Source organism: Amblyomma mixtum, chromosome 3 (assembly GCF_055824585.1).
Source record: "Amblyomma mixtum isolate Tamu chromosome 3, ASM5582458v1, whole genome shotgun sequence".
In the NCBI taxonomy this organism is placed as follows: domain Eukaryota; kingdom Metazoa; phylum Arthropoda; class Arachnida; order Ixodida; family Ixodidae; genus Amblyomma; species Amblyomma mixtum.
This window is the reverse complement of record NC_143014.1, coordinates 174,221,212-174,237,204: the sequence shown is the minus strand read 5'-3', so window position 1 is coordinate 174,237,204 and position 15,993 is coordinate 174,221,212. Positions and strand designations below refer to the sequence as shown.

General features: G+C 48.7%; 1 protein-coding gene across 2 annotated transcripts in view; it reads left to right on the top strand.

The window, feature by feature from the left end:
• LOC149352744 (transcriptional regulator Erg-like) overlaps window positions 1–15,993 on the top strand; it is a 162,737-nt gene that overhangs the window by 43,259 nt on the left and 103,485 nt on the right. For both annotated transcript variants that reach the window (XM_089581973.1, XM_089581974.1), the window contains exon 4: window positions 1,460–1,570. In XM_089581973.1, coding sequence (XP_089438099.1) covers window positions 1,460–1,570 — 111 coding nt within the window. The remainder of the gene's footprint in view (window positions 1–1,459; window positions 1,571–15,993) is intronic.

Genomic DNA, 15,993 nt, shown 5'->3' with positions numbered 1-15,993 from the left:
AAGTTTCTCTGTGACGTGTGTTGTAAATGTTAGAACTCATTGTCAATGGAGATAAATGCTCGAAGAATTTGGTGCAGTTTCCCAAGCCGACGGCAGCGCCATAACACATAGCCTAGCGACCGAAGGAAACAACTTTGAAGCGGTCTCATGGTTGTATTGCGCCGCCACGGGACACGAGCGCACGTGCTCTGCGGAGGCTGCGTCCGATCGCCTAAAGGAGCGAGGGATGTTCAAGCCACAAAGTGCGCGTCTGCGTTTTGGGTTACTAGCAACTATAAGGAAAGAACAGGCGCAGTAGCAGTCCATCACTATGTGGACCATGATCCAAATAACGCTATGAATCAAGAGTGTGTACCTCGTAGAACACAACGCTTTCTCCGGTCGGATCAGTCCGGCCGCAGTGGCCGCGTTTAGCCGGAGGCGAAACGCAAAAAAAGAAAAAAATTGTCCATGTGCTGTGTGATGTAGCGCAGGTTAAAAGACCTCAAGGGGTCCAAAATTTATCCGAAGCCCTCCAGTGCTGCGCCTCTTTTTCTCTTCTTCCACTCCCTCCTTCTTCCTTCCCACATGGCGTGGTTGAGGGGTCCACCGAGAAGTGAGACAATTACCGTGCCTTTTCTTTCTTCAAAAACAATTGTGCAGACGCTTGATGCTGAGAGTCACTACCACGCATAGTCCAGGAACCTTCACCTTAAAAGCTAGGGCTCTAAAATCTTTGCCCCTTCAGAGAAAAAAGTTATTGCTTGTAGATGGTACAAAAGCTATATTTCCCTCCAAATTTTTATTGCAAGCTGTTGGTAAGCAAAAACACATAAACAGCAGAATTTTTTTCGGCAAAACGGCTTTCTCCGTGGTGAGGGCGAGACGAAATCTCGGCCACATAGTGCAGACACACGGCAAATAATCACCATATTACTGCAAACATCCCAGATACAATGAAGGAAGCAGGAGAAATAATTAAACCGGCAGCAGACAAAGAACAATGCCTCCTGGTAGACAGCATTTCATTTTTCTGGCTGTTTTCTTTTGTCTTCCTTATACCAACTAAAACAAGACTATCTGACATCATCCTAAGAGTCACTGCTACAACAAGAATTTAAAAAAATTGTCGAAATTATAAAAAAAAAATTGCACTGAAGAAACAGAGAAAGTGCATTTCAGATTTCATTACATTTAGTTAGCCGCTTGCTTTGGATACGTTTTAAAAGCACCATTTCAAATGTCATGTGGTATATCAAGCCATGTGTTTAGATATTTCCAACAGACTGCTTAACCCCTTTTGTTCAGAATAAGTGTACTGGGTGCAAACTTACAAGCGCTCAGGAAGCGAGTATAGCTGGGAGAATTGTTATGATATGGTTAAGCTAGAATCCTCCGCTAGTTTGGTGTCATCTGAGCACAGCGGTGTCCGGGTTCCTAACGCAACTGACCACGTGCTTTGCCGGCCGCGGGCTCGCAGGCGGCGGTGGCGGCGGCGCGGCTGCAAGCAACGACACCGGAGGGGTCCGAGCCGCGGCCAAGGCTTACGCGTCGACGCCCGACAGCCACCCGCTGCGGCTGACCAAGGACGGTGAGTCGGCTGCCGCCACCGAGCGGAGTGCCCCGAACGCATGCGCTAGCACGCAAGGGTTTATCACGCAGCAACTGCAGGGGCATTGCTTCTGTGCACAGAAGCAATGCTCACCATGCTGTACAGCGCACGTTACTTGAAGCAAGGCAAGAAAGGCAAATAGAAAAACCGTGCACTAGTCTTCAGCGCAGTGAAAGCCTTGTAGCGGCCCAGTCTCGACATGGATGCAGTTAGCGGTGGTCTGAAGCCATACGAACACCAACATTGAATAGAGTTGAATAGAATTGAATAGATGTCATTGCCATTATGACATCTTACGCTATGTGCATGGTTTCTACGTACGCTGCAGCATTGCTTCAGAAAAAAAGAAGCTCGCCGTGTCGCGTAGAGACGCATACGTGTCTGACGTGGTCGACGCTTTGCTGATCGCCATCGTATGACTTCAGATCGCGTAGTCGCGCATTACTTTCACACATATTGAAATGAGCAGAAAGTTTGAAAACTACCTGTGGGAATATAGAGGCACTTAGAGGCGTCAGTCTGTAAGAAAGCTTTTTTTTTTTTCCTTCGAGCACCAAATGCTGTCGTGTTTTTGTAGCCTCATTCGCTACTCCCCAAGACACCATAAAGTGTTCAGTCGGGGCATACTATCATGAAGTAGGACTCAATAATTCATTCCCCTGCTTCTCGAGGGCGAAAATAGACCAGTATATTGAGAAAGAAGCAGTTGCTTACTTAGCAGTATTTCTAATCAATGCAGTGAAGACAGCCATGCCGCACAACAGTCCTTGGGCATGAACACTGAGTGTCCAAGCTTTCTTCACGTTCCTCTAGGAATACTGGTCTATGGCACCAAAAATAATTTCAAGAACTGCGCAGGTGCCTTTTTGACGCGTAATTTTCTTGCCATTCGGCTACCCCACACCTGCCTTTACGCTGGATGCTTTCCCATTTCGTGTTACACAGCGTCCTGCACGGAAAGATTCAGAGGCCTGATGTTGCAGCCTGCATTTCATCGACATATATCCCTTTACGTGTGGAAAGCATGCTTATTTTGATGCTGTTTAATGCTGCTGTGGTATTCAATCTGTTTATGCACAGCACACTGAGCAAACTCGCCGATACCCATTAGCCTGTTCAACATTACATGACACGATTCAACCGCTAAGTGCGCTTGGTTTGGTTTGGTTTATTGGGGTTTAACGTCCCAAAGCGACTGAGGCTATGAGAGACGCCGTAGTGGAGGGCTCCGGAAATTTCGACCACCTGGGGTTCTTTAACGTGCACTGACATCGCACAGTACACGGGCCTCGAATTTCTCCTCCAAAGAAATTCAGCCGCCGCAGCCGGGATCGAACCCGCGTCTTTCGGGATAGCAGCCGAGCACCATAGCCACTGAGCCACCGCGGCGGCCTAAGTGCGCTTGGTTTTCTCTGCGCCTGACAAAAAGCATTATTTTGTGGTTACTGCAGCGCTTGTGTTTGCGTCCTTCTCGTCTCGTCCTTGTTACTGCTGCGCTGCAATTTTCCAGTTACTGCGGCGCTGTTTTTCACCAGACACGCAGATGTGGTCATCTCCTGTCACTTTAGGTCTTTTTTTTTTCGCGCCTATAGTTGTCGTAATTGTTTTTGCATACAGATTAAGGACGCTTCTAAACACAACTGTTAGGAAATAAAAGGTGCTTGCGAGGGAAAAAGGAAAGGTACCATGCAGGATAACATAACAGGCTTCGCTCTTTCAACGTGCCATCGCGTGCTCTCTCTGCGTTCCGATTAGAATGACTTCTTCCCTAGCCATGATGCAAGCGTGCCGACAATGATGTGCATTTGCCTTCGGCTCCCTATGGGGCAGTGCTACAGGCGTGGCAAATGACTACTTTTCAGTAATCGACGAACGGGCAAGAGGGGGACAAAAGGCAGTTTTCCGGTGTTATGCTGTCCTCGAACGTGGCGTAGACAAATGCATCGATCAGTGGTTTTGCGTATATGACGTTGTATCGATGCGATCCATCGGGTCTCAGAGGTTCAGGTTTAGGTTTACTGGTGCTTAAAGGGATACTGAGGCGCTTTTCGAATCAGCTAATTTTTTAGGGTTTTGGAGTAGTGTCATTGCCGATCACATCTGTGAAATTATTTTTTCGATTTTGGCTAAAACAGTGGCGCAATCACCAATTAAAAGCGCGATGTTCAAATCTCCCGCGCCCCGCGCGAGCGTAGGAGAGGAGAACAGCGGAGAGGGAAACCTCGTCCATGTCGGCCAACGTGACGTCACGTTGAGGACCGGAGATACTTCGGCGCACCCGAGCGAGCTTTCAGCGCGCGTTGTTTCTCGTGCTGCGTGCGTTGTGACGTACAGAGCGTGTCAGCCGACCTTGAGAATCAGATTCAACACGAGGTACTACTCTGCGTTCGTGTCCATGAACACATACGGCCGAGATCCACTGTTTTTAGCAAGATCAAAAGCTCGCAGCGCAAGCGCTCGCTGCTGTGACAAAGAATTCAAGCTGACCAAAGCAAGCCTACTCTGCTCGAAGCACTTTCGTAAGAGCGGCTACATTTGTCCCTAATGTGACCTCTGGAGATTTCTGTCGAAAAGGCGCGGCTGAACCATGACACAGTTCCTTCGATTTTCTCGCGCATGAGAGGCGTGTCACCATTCCGAAGAAGCGCCTCTTTTAAAAGTAGAAACATGCTCACTTAGCCCCTGAAGAAACCTTATAGAGGCTTAAGCATGTGTCGCTCTCCTCAGCTTAGGTGCGGCCAGACCACCTGAGACGTGCTCAGCAAGGCTCGGTTAGTGATTTTATACTCGGTTCGACGTGTTCAAGCAAGCAAGCAAGCAAGCAAGCAAGCATTGAAGCTCTTCATATGCGGCATCTCGTTTAATCGCTGCTAAGCAATTAAAATGAAAGCGTTCGACGTTGATTTCGGATGCAAATTTATGAGAGAAATGAATGCCAACCGAGTTTTTGCAAAAAAAAAACACCGCAACCTTACTCGGTTTCTTCATCAAGTTGTGGCAGCGGGCAAGTTGCAGCTAGCTTGGCTTTTAAACACACATATAGTTCGCAACTACTTCACTGAACCTAAACTGCAAATCTAGGATGGGCGAACGTTTCCGAGGCAGCGATTAATATTTTCTGGCATCTGCTGAACGCGCCACGAGTGAAGCAGCAGCCTTGTGCGCGTATTTGGCTTGGTTTCCAGCGCACAGTGATTGCGTCACTATCTTGTGGTCACATGCCTCGCAGTGCTTGGCCATTGCGCTTCGCTAATTTTGACACCAACTTTGTGCTCCTTCATCGTTTCCTTGAAATACTTTCTTGCCCCAACCTGCAACGCCGGGTACCGAGAACAGGATTTTTTGTACACAGTGCTTTGGGCCTTTTCTTTAGGATGACGCTTTTCCGGGCGAGCCAGGAGGCGTCCGGTGGTGGTAATTGACTTGAGTATTGTTCGCACCCCTTCCTTTCCGAGAATACGAGCCGAGGTTGTTCTGGCACCTTTTACGCATGGTCTGCATCGCGTCTTTGACGCTGGCGTATGCTTGTGCTAGGCGTAGAATTTTTTGCTTGTGTCTTTTTTGGTTTCAGGCGATACGTGGAATGTGCAAACTGTAGCATCCTTTTCTTCAGAGGTCAGTAAAAAAAAATAGTCGCCATATTCGCTTTTACAACGACACGGAAAGCTGCGATCTGCACTCAACGCAGCGCCGGATCCGCATCGGCAGCTTCTCCAGTCCTCAAAGTGACGTCATGACCTCTCTTGACCAATCACGGGCGGCGGCGCGCCGCGCGGCGTGCCCCGCGGCAGAGGCCGCATATTTCGGCTAAAAAAGGCAATTCGCGCTTGCTTTTTGCCTTATTTGGATGCGATATTCCAGTATACAGCATGAAAAACTATAGGATGCCGCTGCCAGCCCGATTTTCAAAAAAAGTGCTTCAGTCTCCCTTTAACGCCCCAAGGCGACTCAGGCTATGAGGGACGCCGTAGTGAAAGGCTGAAGAAATTTCGACCACCTTGGGTCCTTTATCGTGCACTGGCATCGCACAGTACACGGGCCTCTAGAATTTCGTTCGCCCCTATAGAAATTCGACCGCCGCGGCCGGGTTCGAACCCGCGTCTTTCGGGTCAGCTGCCGAGCGCCATAACCTCTTAGCCAGTGCGGCGGAAGGTTCCGAGAAACGCACGCGTAGCGACCAACGTCCAGCGATGTTTCGAACAGCCAGGAGGCTCGTAAATCCTCAGCAACGTCCAATCCCCGGTTCTTCCGTTGAGGACAGCACTTGCACGGCCAATTTCTTCCTTCCTAAGAGCAGTTTCATGGAGCCTCTAGCGGGGTTCCTTTAGTGGCGGTTATGGAGCGGAAAGGCAATCAGCCTTTCTGTTACGTCACCATGAGAGCCATCTCTGGTGTGGCGGCGCACTTCCGCTCTTCTGCAAGCATTGTCGCAGGTTAGAACTCTTTGGAAGCGTGCGTACGTTCTGTTCAAAGCAAATTTTCCACTTGTTGATCGGCTCATGACAAGCGTACGATACGGTGTACAAATGTTGCGCGAAATGTTCACCGTTAAAAAATTACGTAATTAATTTGTTAATTTAAAAATAAAGCGCATTTAAAAAATACGCTGTCTTGGTCAAGACGTGTGTCTGCAACTGCGCACTATTGGAACCTTCGTGCAGAGCGTTGATGTTCTTTTTATATAAGCTTGACAACACTCTGCAGGGAGTCCAGACGCCTTTTTGTGCGAGCCGCGCGCAACTTGCGGGAAAGTTCTGGGGCAATGGTAAAATGACTATGTCTATTTCGAAGCATTACTCCAACAAATAAATTAATATGCTTCCGTTTTGCCAGAGAACACATGTAGCCTTGATCTGCAAATGCGCAGCCTTCAGACGCAAATGATTACGAGGCACGTAATTTTCAGCACACATCACGACGTCTAATGTTTACAGGCGGTCACAAACGCCATTGGCACTTACTGAGATTTGAGGTTATCTGCCTATACTAAGGTCTCGGCACGGCGGCCGTGTGGGTATGGTGTTATGCGAACACACGACCGTGCGTTCGCTCCCAGCCACGGAAACGCGTTTCGATGGAGGAAAACTGCGAACGCTCTGAGACTGCAGTGCGCCTTGAAGAGTTCCACATGGTCGAAAATTATCTGATGCCCTCCTCTGGGCCGAAAGTCGTAAGTGCTGGATGTCTGGCATGTAAATCCGACAACTCTTGCCGGTGTTGCAGGCTGCATGTTGTTTGGTTTAAGCGCAACGACACAGAGCTGCATCTCAGGACTGAAAGTGATTCCTACAGCTTCGTGCCGAATTCGTACTATTCTCAAGCCTTAAATATTTTCCATGCTGGCACTTTTTCACTATGTGCCTGTGCCCTCATAACCCGAACCTAGTGATGACACCATGTCACCACGCCAGTGAAAGACTATGTCCAAAAGAGAGAGAAGGGGAGAGATTGCGCATACCCTGTCCAAAAGAGAGAGAAGGGGAGAGATTGCGCATACCCTGTCCAAAAGAGAGAGAAGGGGAGAGATTGCGCATACCCTGTCCAAAAGAGAGAGAAGAGGAGAGATTGCGCATACCCTGTCCAAAAGAGAGAGAAGGGGAGAGATTGTGCATACCCTGTCCAAAAGAGAGAGAAGGGGATAGATTGCGCATACCCGGTCGGCGTGAGTTCATTAAAAAGAATGAAACATGTCTGAATGCCCGAATCCAAGCAAAAAAAAAAAATAATAATAATCACTTTCCGAAAAAATGGCATCGCCTGAAAAGAGCATCAGTGTAAAGTGCGCCGAACCGTGCATTTCGCTTGGAGACGCACCCCATTCACGAGACTATGGCACGCAACAGAGCCAGGCAGAAAGGGACTGGTTCATCCGAAAGCGCAAAACGGCGGTAGCAGCGCAGGCGCCTGCCAAAAAGAAAAAAAAAAGGCAGAGGGTGGGGGCACCGCGCTGGCCGGGTTCATTCGTCATGCGACGCGCACTGTTCGTAATTAGGCGCACGCGATGCCGCTGCTCTATGACTCGGCGGCAACACGGCTAGCTGGGAGTGCCCGTGGATGTCACGTGCCAAAGCGCGCTTCCGGATCCGGCCGCGTGCCGCCGATCACGCGTGGCGCCATCGCACGACAATGGCTGCAACCATGACACGCGTCTTGCTACACCGTTCACCGCTGCGGAGTCGTCAGTGCTGGCAATGGCAGTGGCTAGCGGGGGCAAATAGGTCTAGGCTAGTTAGTTCCCCTACCCCCTTAAGCTGCCCCTCCCTCGTCCCTCACAATCCTTACGACTAGGTTTTTTTAGGCTATTTGTTTACGTCTATTATTTCTTACTCGGCTCCTTAAATTCACTGTAATATTTACCGTTCCGCTGTTCCTCAGAGCTCTGTCCGCTCATTAGGCTGCCCCACCTTCCCGTAGTTGTGTACTGAGAGATTCATGGCAGCACGGTGAATCAGGACCCAGAAGATACTCAGTTCATACCCGCATGGTTTCGAATACATTCTTTCTGCGAGTATAATGAGATCACGTGACGGAAGTCGTTAAGAGACGAGGTGCGCTGATCGCAGTGCACTTGTGCGATACCAGCATCTCACGCTGAACCGCGAATCGCGTTGTTGTAGAATAGTCTCCAACTTATTTGTCACGATGACGGAATAGTACACATGTACAGAGGTGAGCACGCTTGTCCAGAGCGCCCCAGTGGCCTTGTACGAAGCAAATAGAAATTTCTGTTCTTGAACGCAAGCAACGCCATACATAGATATACGAGCGGTGAAAGTCAGAGCATCGTGACCCAAAACAGCAGTTCCGTTAATTTTCCCTTTTATTTTTCCCGCAACACACCGCTCCAACCCACGTAGACTGAGCCTGCTCATATCTGCACGCGCAGTGAATGCGCCCGCATCAGGCAGCAGCGTGTAGTACTTTTACGGCTAGTTAGTGCATGCTGCCACGACGTCTTACAAACTGAAAGCGATTCTGCTTATCCTATGATAAATGCTGCGCTTGTGCGCAAGGAGGCTGAAGGAACGCACAGATAGAACCCAGAAATAGGCCAGCTTAATACCTTAGTAAAGTACCCTGCTCCCGTTGCAATGATCCAACTCTGGCGCTCTGTTCACATTTTGGGAGATAAATTCAACTCTGGCGCTCTGGTCACATTTTGGAAAGTAATTAAGGCTGCAAAGTATATTTTATTTGGTTTTTAAACATCATGAAGTCAAACCGGTTATATCTGCTTCTTATCTGGGCCACTTCAGTTTAAAAACCTTTAAATTTGTTTTCATCGATCGTATACTACTGTGCTCCTCTCCTGCCTATCTTTAAGTAAGATGAATGAGTGTAATGCGTCCAATGTGTTTTAAGGCTTTTGGGGCTCCTGTCGAACTGACGATATCTGCCTTCATGATGTAAAAAATAGCGCACAGGGAACACACGGGACGGAAAGTAAACGACGCAGACAAGCGCAGACAGAGTTGAATTAGCGCTTGTCTGCGTCGTTTACTTTCCGTCCCGTGTGTTCCCTGTGCGCTATTTTTTACATCATGAACGTTATCCAACTTGCCCAACTTTCCGCTTTGCTGGATATCTGCCTTGATTCTCCACATTCTAGACATATCATCTTTAAAAAGTGCATATGTTAATGAAGTAAACATGGAGTCAAATAAATCACTGCTTGTTCAAAAGCCTGTATCGCTGTTTACTTGACTTATGTATATTTTCTTCTTTTTTAGTTTTCAAACCCTTGACTCTTGCCCCTATTTCCTTCTCAATGGCGGCTAATTTTGACTCAAACTTAAACTTGCACTAAAACGAAAGTGAGAAAAAAGCCGATAATCACCTCCGTCATTTATAGCCAGCTTCGCGCATGGCACATCGTCTGTCCTATCAGCGCTGAAACTCACCAAGACCCACCATGCTGAGTGGCGGCGGCCGCATTTCAATGGCGGCGAACTGCAAAAATGCCTGTCTGCTAAGCGGCATCAACGCACGCTAAAGAGCCCTGGGTGATCGAAATTAGCCCGGATTATTAATCCGGGAAGTTAACTTCAAATTAACTCCCCTGCGGCGTATGTCATGCAGCTCACATACAGATACGGGGCGTTAAACTCCACATACCATACGAACATACACCATTGTCCGAGAGCTTCAACGAGACCGTATGAATGGGAACTACGCGTTATTTCTATTCAGCGACGCGAAAAAAAAAAGTGTATAAAAATAATTTAACGATAAGCATTTCATGCTTAATTCTACACTCGCGTTCTAAGGATGGCACGGAAAACTTTAATGCATGGACCGCATTACAACTCTACATCGATACCTTACCGCGTGTTCTCAGATTTTTGTCCATCCGTACTCGCACGGGCACGTAACTAACATAGATTGTTATCCAGGCGTACTTGCAAGAAGACAATCAGGAACAAGTAGCTGTATGCCAATCTAGTTCTATACTCGCCCGGTAACAATAAGAGCATCCATGTCTTTAGAGCCGTACACTGTATACACAGCCACATTTAGCCATGTGAGGTCGTGCAGGTATAGGAGTATACGTTATTGGTGCTGTACAGGTAAGCTTGGATGGCGGTGAAGACGAAGAAGTAGTAGACGAAGGGGAAGGCAAACTGGATAGAACGCGTGGCCTTCTATGTGTTGTGCTGCCATGCATACACAACGTTTCGTGCGCGTGCCTGACAGCACAGCAAGGCGCAGCACGCATACATTCCATGCACTAGAAGTAGTCCAGGCTTTGTATAGGTATAGTATGTATTAGTCTGCAGTTTCTCGTCGTTATTGTTCCTCGTACTTGTTTCCAACTCCCATCTGGGACGACTTCGGCTATACTTCAAGAATATCTCCCCTTTGGTACAGATCGTCACCGAGCGTAGTTGAAGGCTGAAGAAAATTTAGGAGAAAACCAACGGTGGGAACGTATTTATGACGCTTGCTAGTCATTGAAAACGAAAGCATATCATCGTCCTCCTTGTCTGGCCCAGCGTTTAATCCGGTGGAGCGCTTGTCGCTCGGCCCCACGGTGACCGCTACCGTGAGACCTGTGATGGATGGCTGCGTTTTCGGGTGATGAGTGCCGCAGCGTCGCATGCATGGCCAGCTGTCAGGCGCTGCGCGCGCAGCGCTTCCCTACGCTAAACGGGTCCGTGTGCCCCGCTGTGGGCGCGCGCGCGCGCGTCACCCGGTCACGCAGGTCACGAGGATGGATTACTGCGGCCAAGGTGCACGCGAAGCCATCCCCCGATTCGCTCGCCTATCGAAATTCCCACGGAAATGCGCGTCTTCTTTTTCCTTCGTTTTTCTCTGTGGAGTGTTCATGCACGCACAGCGCATGATTTTTGTGAGAATGCACGGAAAGGGGGCAGGGATGGAGGTAAAACAATGACAACAAATTGTGGTCTTTTTGCTGCCTTCCATGCATGTCAGGGATTGACGCATAGCGTGTGTCATCCCCGCTCTATCACTGTTAAACCACCTTCCGCCCTCGAGTCAATTGTCGGGATAGCGTCGATATGGTGCTGGAAACAGCTTGAACATTTTAAACGCAGTTGGAAATGCTCTACGTTTGAATAAGCCAGTTTTCTCTACAGTCAACATTGAACGATATGACACAATGGTTTTTAGCCGTGTTCAATAACTTTCAAATCTTCGTATACAGCATACTGAGCAAACTTTTGTGAGATGGTCCTTCAATTGTCGCCTGTGTGAACAATCAGAGACGCTGAGTGATTGGGGCTGCCAACAAAGATTGAAAAATAATTAGCTCTCTCTACACCACTCACGCATAACAGGCTTAGCAACCAGACACAACTCACTGCTTTGCGTTGCTTCGTGACGCTATTCTGGTGGGAACATTCTTCAGTGGACTCTTAAGAACAACGCTGAGGTCGGCCATCGCGGCAGCCTCGCGTGCAATGCACACATTCATATTGGCAGCCTTCCAAGCTACGCACTGAAAATCGCGGTCTTCCTCGTATTTCATCCGTTCCTTCTGCGCTTCCAAATGCTCGTATTCAGGCTGCCGCCGTGGCCGTATACAAATGAGCAGGTTGAGTCAAGAAGTAGAAAGAGTGGCCTATATTGGCAACGGCGGCGTCGTGTTGGTGCAACGAAGGTGAGAAGGCGGCCCAACGCGTCGCTAAGGCCGATGAATAGCGGGCGACCGCTGTGGCCTGTAAAACATCGGAAGCAGCGAGGAACGCGAAGCGCCGAGCACAGCACGAAAAAACAGACGCGGCTGAACATTATCGGCACCTAAAGCGCCAAAGGCAGCAAAGGAAGGCAGTCACGCTGTCCATGCTAAGAAAGTCCGGTCACTGCGGCGGCTCCTCAAGGCGCGAAAGCAGCCAGGAAGACCATGCCTGCTGCCTATCTCGAAGATCAGAAGTGGCCGAAGGCGACGCACGTTCAGCAGCCAATTAACTTGGCCGATACCCAAGTGCGGCTGCCACTTATCAGCAGTCCTAACTGCTAAGTAGTGCACTTGATAAGAAATGCATTAGTGCATAAGAAATGCGCTGCTTTCAAGCAGTGCATTTCATGTTTACACTTACTCTCAATGAGGAGATTTTTTTTTTCGTGCCGAAGCAATGTACACACGCATGCACGCACGCACACACGCACACACGCACGCGCGCACACAACGCCGCATGCAACACGTACAAACAAAGATATTGGTATGCCATTCCGTGAAGAAAAGGTAAAGGTCATGAGGGACGTTCTTCTTGGGTGTTTTATAAACTATCCGGCTATGTCAGTACACACATAACTTGCTGAGATTAACAGGCTGGGCGCCAGAATAGCGCGTAGCGAGTAACCGTTGTAAACGTCGTTTTTATATAACGGCGCAAGTGGCGGCAGTTTAGTACGAACGACATTGTTGAACCCTTGTCGTAACAAGAGCCCGCCACGTCTTGTAAAGAAGGTCGAGGATCGACACGCAATACTTTCGTTTGCATTTACTATACTCATTAGAAGCCGTTTGGGTATCTTCTCGGGGAAAACCGAAAGAATCGTGGCCTAACCAAGGATTTGGAAGATATTTTTAATTTCGCGTTTATTTCCACTGCAAATAAAACTTTGAGGCGCGCATCGAGCACCAGGCGCCCTCCGCGTGCCTGTGCGACGCAGAGAACTCATGCACGCGATGTCCAATGTTCACTTTAGCGGCTTTCAAAGTAGGCAATGCCTGGTCTCCCCTCCCGGCTGGCCAATTGTGCGTGAGGCTGGGGCATTCAGTTAAGGAACTAAGTACCGGAGCGAGTTGAACGTAAAGATGAAGATAACCGTTCGCCTTGGTTCCACAACGAGTAAAGCAGCGTGGAACGACAGGACTGAGACAAAGAGGATGACGCAAGCGCTGGCTCCGCAATTCATTTTAAGTGTAAAACGAAGTGAATATATATTAATCACAGAAATAATGAAGCAAAAGCCCCACACGTACAAATTTGACGCTTCAGACGTCTTATGTTTCGCGCGTTTTGGCCAAAGATGCCCTTGTGCAATAAAAACCATTATCATCTTCATCAAATTTGACGGCACCCGTCATGCACTAAAGCCGTGTGTAGTACAACCAGTTTCTTTAGCACACAGCGTGATTGACGCTTGGCTGACACAAGCTTTCATAGTTTTTAAAATATGATATGCTTCGAATAACTCACCGAATAATTACCATTCGCTTCGGGAACAGCCAAGGGTGTCCAACCGGTCCTTTTCCTTCCTTCCTTCCTTCCTTCCTTCCTTCCTTCCTTCCTTCCTTCCTTCCTTCCTTCCTTCCTTCCTTCCTTCCTTCCTTCCTTCCTTTCCCTTCCTTCCTTCCTTCCTCTTTCCTTCTTTTCTTTCTTCCTTTGTTTTTCCTCCTTTCCTTATTTCTTTCTTTCCCTTTCTCTTTATTTCGTCCTTCCTTCCTCCCTTTCTTTCTTGCTTTCTTTCTTTCTTTCTTTCTTTCTTTAATGGGGACTGGTGTTTTTTTAATGAAAAAATTCTGTTGACGGTCAACGCTTTTGTCTTTCGTTTCTTCATCTAATTCTCAATTTCCCGCGCTGCTTTATGTAACCACTCGACGTCCCTAAAATGTAGGTTACTAACTCGTTGGGTTATATCTCTCGACATCCGCGGTGCGTTTGTCTGTGGGTGCATTATTTACATGCACATTGTGCCTTTATAGCGTGCTACTAAATTGATTCACTGTGCATGCTACACGGACACCTCAGTACCAAACTTAAGCATATATTTTTTTATATTATGTGTTGTGTTTTCAGACGGCAAAGTCACGTTATCGGATGTCTCGCGCTACTAGTGCTCACTACGTATTTTGCGACTGCAGTAAAATATCACTTTAATACGAATAACTAGCTTTAGCCATGCAGATGCATGCAAATCTGCAGACAGTCGGTAAGTTGCAGAGTTTTAAATAAAACACCTAATAACGAAGCTTTGAAGTAGTAGTAATCACTTTATTGGGCGAATGAGAAGGCAGAGTCTTTCCCCTCCCAAACAAGCGGCGTCTTTAGTCCAGGAGGCCGTTGGCGCTGGCCGTTCGCCGCGCCCTGTCCGACAGAATAAGCTAGACCTCAGGGTCGGTGCTGCTTAGCTAGGCTTCTCACTGTTCTTGGATGGTTGTTGTGGAAGTTGCACTTCAGTGCCGTCGCACTTGCCACACCACGTGGCGCAGGGTGATGGGCACCTTGCAGTGCTTGCAGATGAATTCGTAGCACATCGGGTGCAACCTGTTGAGTATGATGGCGTTGATGAAAGAGTTGGTCTGTAGTTGAATGTAGATGACTGCTTCTCAGCTGCTCAGTCTGCGGTGGGGCTATTTTTTTTTTTTTCATGCTTCAACGAAAACCGAGGCGCTGGAAGAGACACGGTCTTCAGCACTCGTTTGAGAGCGCTGCTCTGCTGCACCAACTTTCGGGCTCTATTAGCAGCAGTACCCGAAAACTGTGACTATATTTCCATATGGTTGTAACCAAGCACGACTTGTAAGTGAACTGTTGTCTGCCTTTCCTCACAGCGCATATTTATCCTATGAAAACCACATAATTAAGAGGCGCATGCTCTCCCTTGCTTGTGCATTTGGCTAAAATTCTACATGAAATGCCAGTGTACTGCAGGATGCACCTTGGTAACTGACATATCAAAGCAGGTGCTGGCTTATGGATTCTTGCCAAATCAATGCACCTTGAAGGATCAGTGGCTTAAAATTCGCAAAATCAGCGTAGACTGTCAACGAACAAGGTTACTTCGTCAATATTAGTAGCCAGTAGCATGCAACTCCTCACGTGCAGCGCCGTTTCTGATATATGTTGAAAAAATAAAGATATGTTTTCACTTGTAATGTACACGTTTTGTCAAACGTTTAGAGCTGGGGGGGGGGGGGGGGGGGGGGGGGGGATGATTCTAGGCCACGTCGTGTGGCTTATGCATGCCCAGTTTTCGAAATCACTGAAAGTTAAGGTGAACGCTGGTCCTCTTTCCTCTGAAGGTTAGGACTTCCACGGATACTACAAGAGTCTTACTACATGACTTAGAAGCAAACCTCCTTGGGCTCTAAACTTTTGGCAAAGACTGCACATCTCCCAAAACATATGCAGGTCTTCGCTGAAATATTTGGCACGTACTTAAACCGAGCAACTGCGAGACGATACTTCTGATTAGTAGTGGCGATGACCTTTTTACCGCATGAGTTAGTTCGTTCCAGTGCAGTGTAAGCGCCGCTAATGCCATGCATTCGCACGGAAACATCAGACGCAAAGCTTTTTTTTTCCTTTAATCTATCGTGTTGTACCCGCCAGACGTACACGCACGCCCGTTATTAAGCAGTGCAATCAGTTGTACAAGCAGGCGATCACGTTAGGCATCCAATATGTCGTACACAAGCCGGAACAATTTCGGTGACCGACATCTGCGAGCGCGATAACATTGGCAAGGGTTATTCGCTGCGTGCAACGGAGGGCTCTCTTCCTCTCGTACACTGCGCTCTACAAATCTCACGGACGAGCTGTCCCCGCGAGCAAGATGTTACTCGCGCGCATACAAAGCCGCGGGCAGCCCGTTACGAACGTGCGGCTTCCCGCTGAACGCGTATCGCTAGCCGCGCACTGACCGCAGAGCGCCCACGCAAAGCGCGCAGTTCATAAACGGTCGCCTTTCGCCTCATCCAGCGGTGATTGCACGCCGCGATGGGCGCGCGCGGGGAGAACCGTATCGCGTGCTTCTCCAATTTCGGGGTTCGTTAGCGCCGCCGCGGCCGCGCGCTAACGCGGGGCGCGTTATCGCCTGCTGATCCCCACGGCCCGGGTGACACACCGTGCGGTGATGGAGGCGCTCGGGCAGCCGCGTCGCCCAGCGCGCCCATCCAGGCTGACACGCCGCGCAGGACGGAGGGAGGA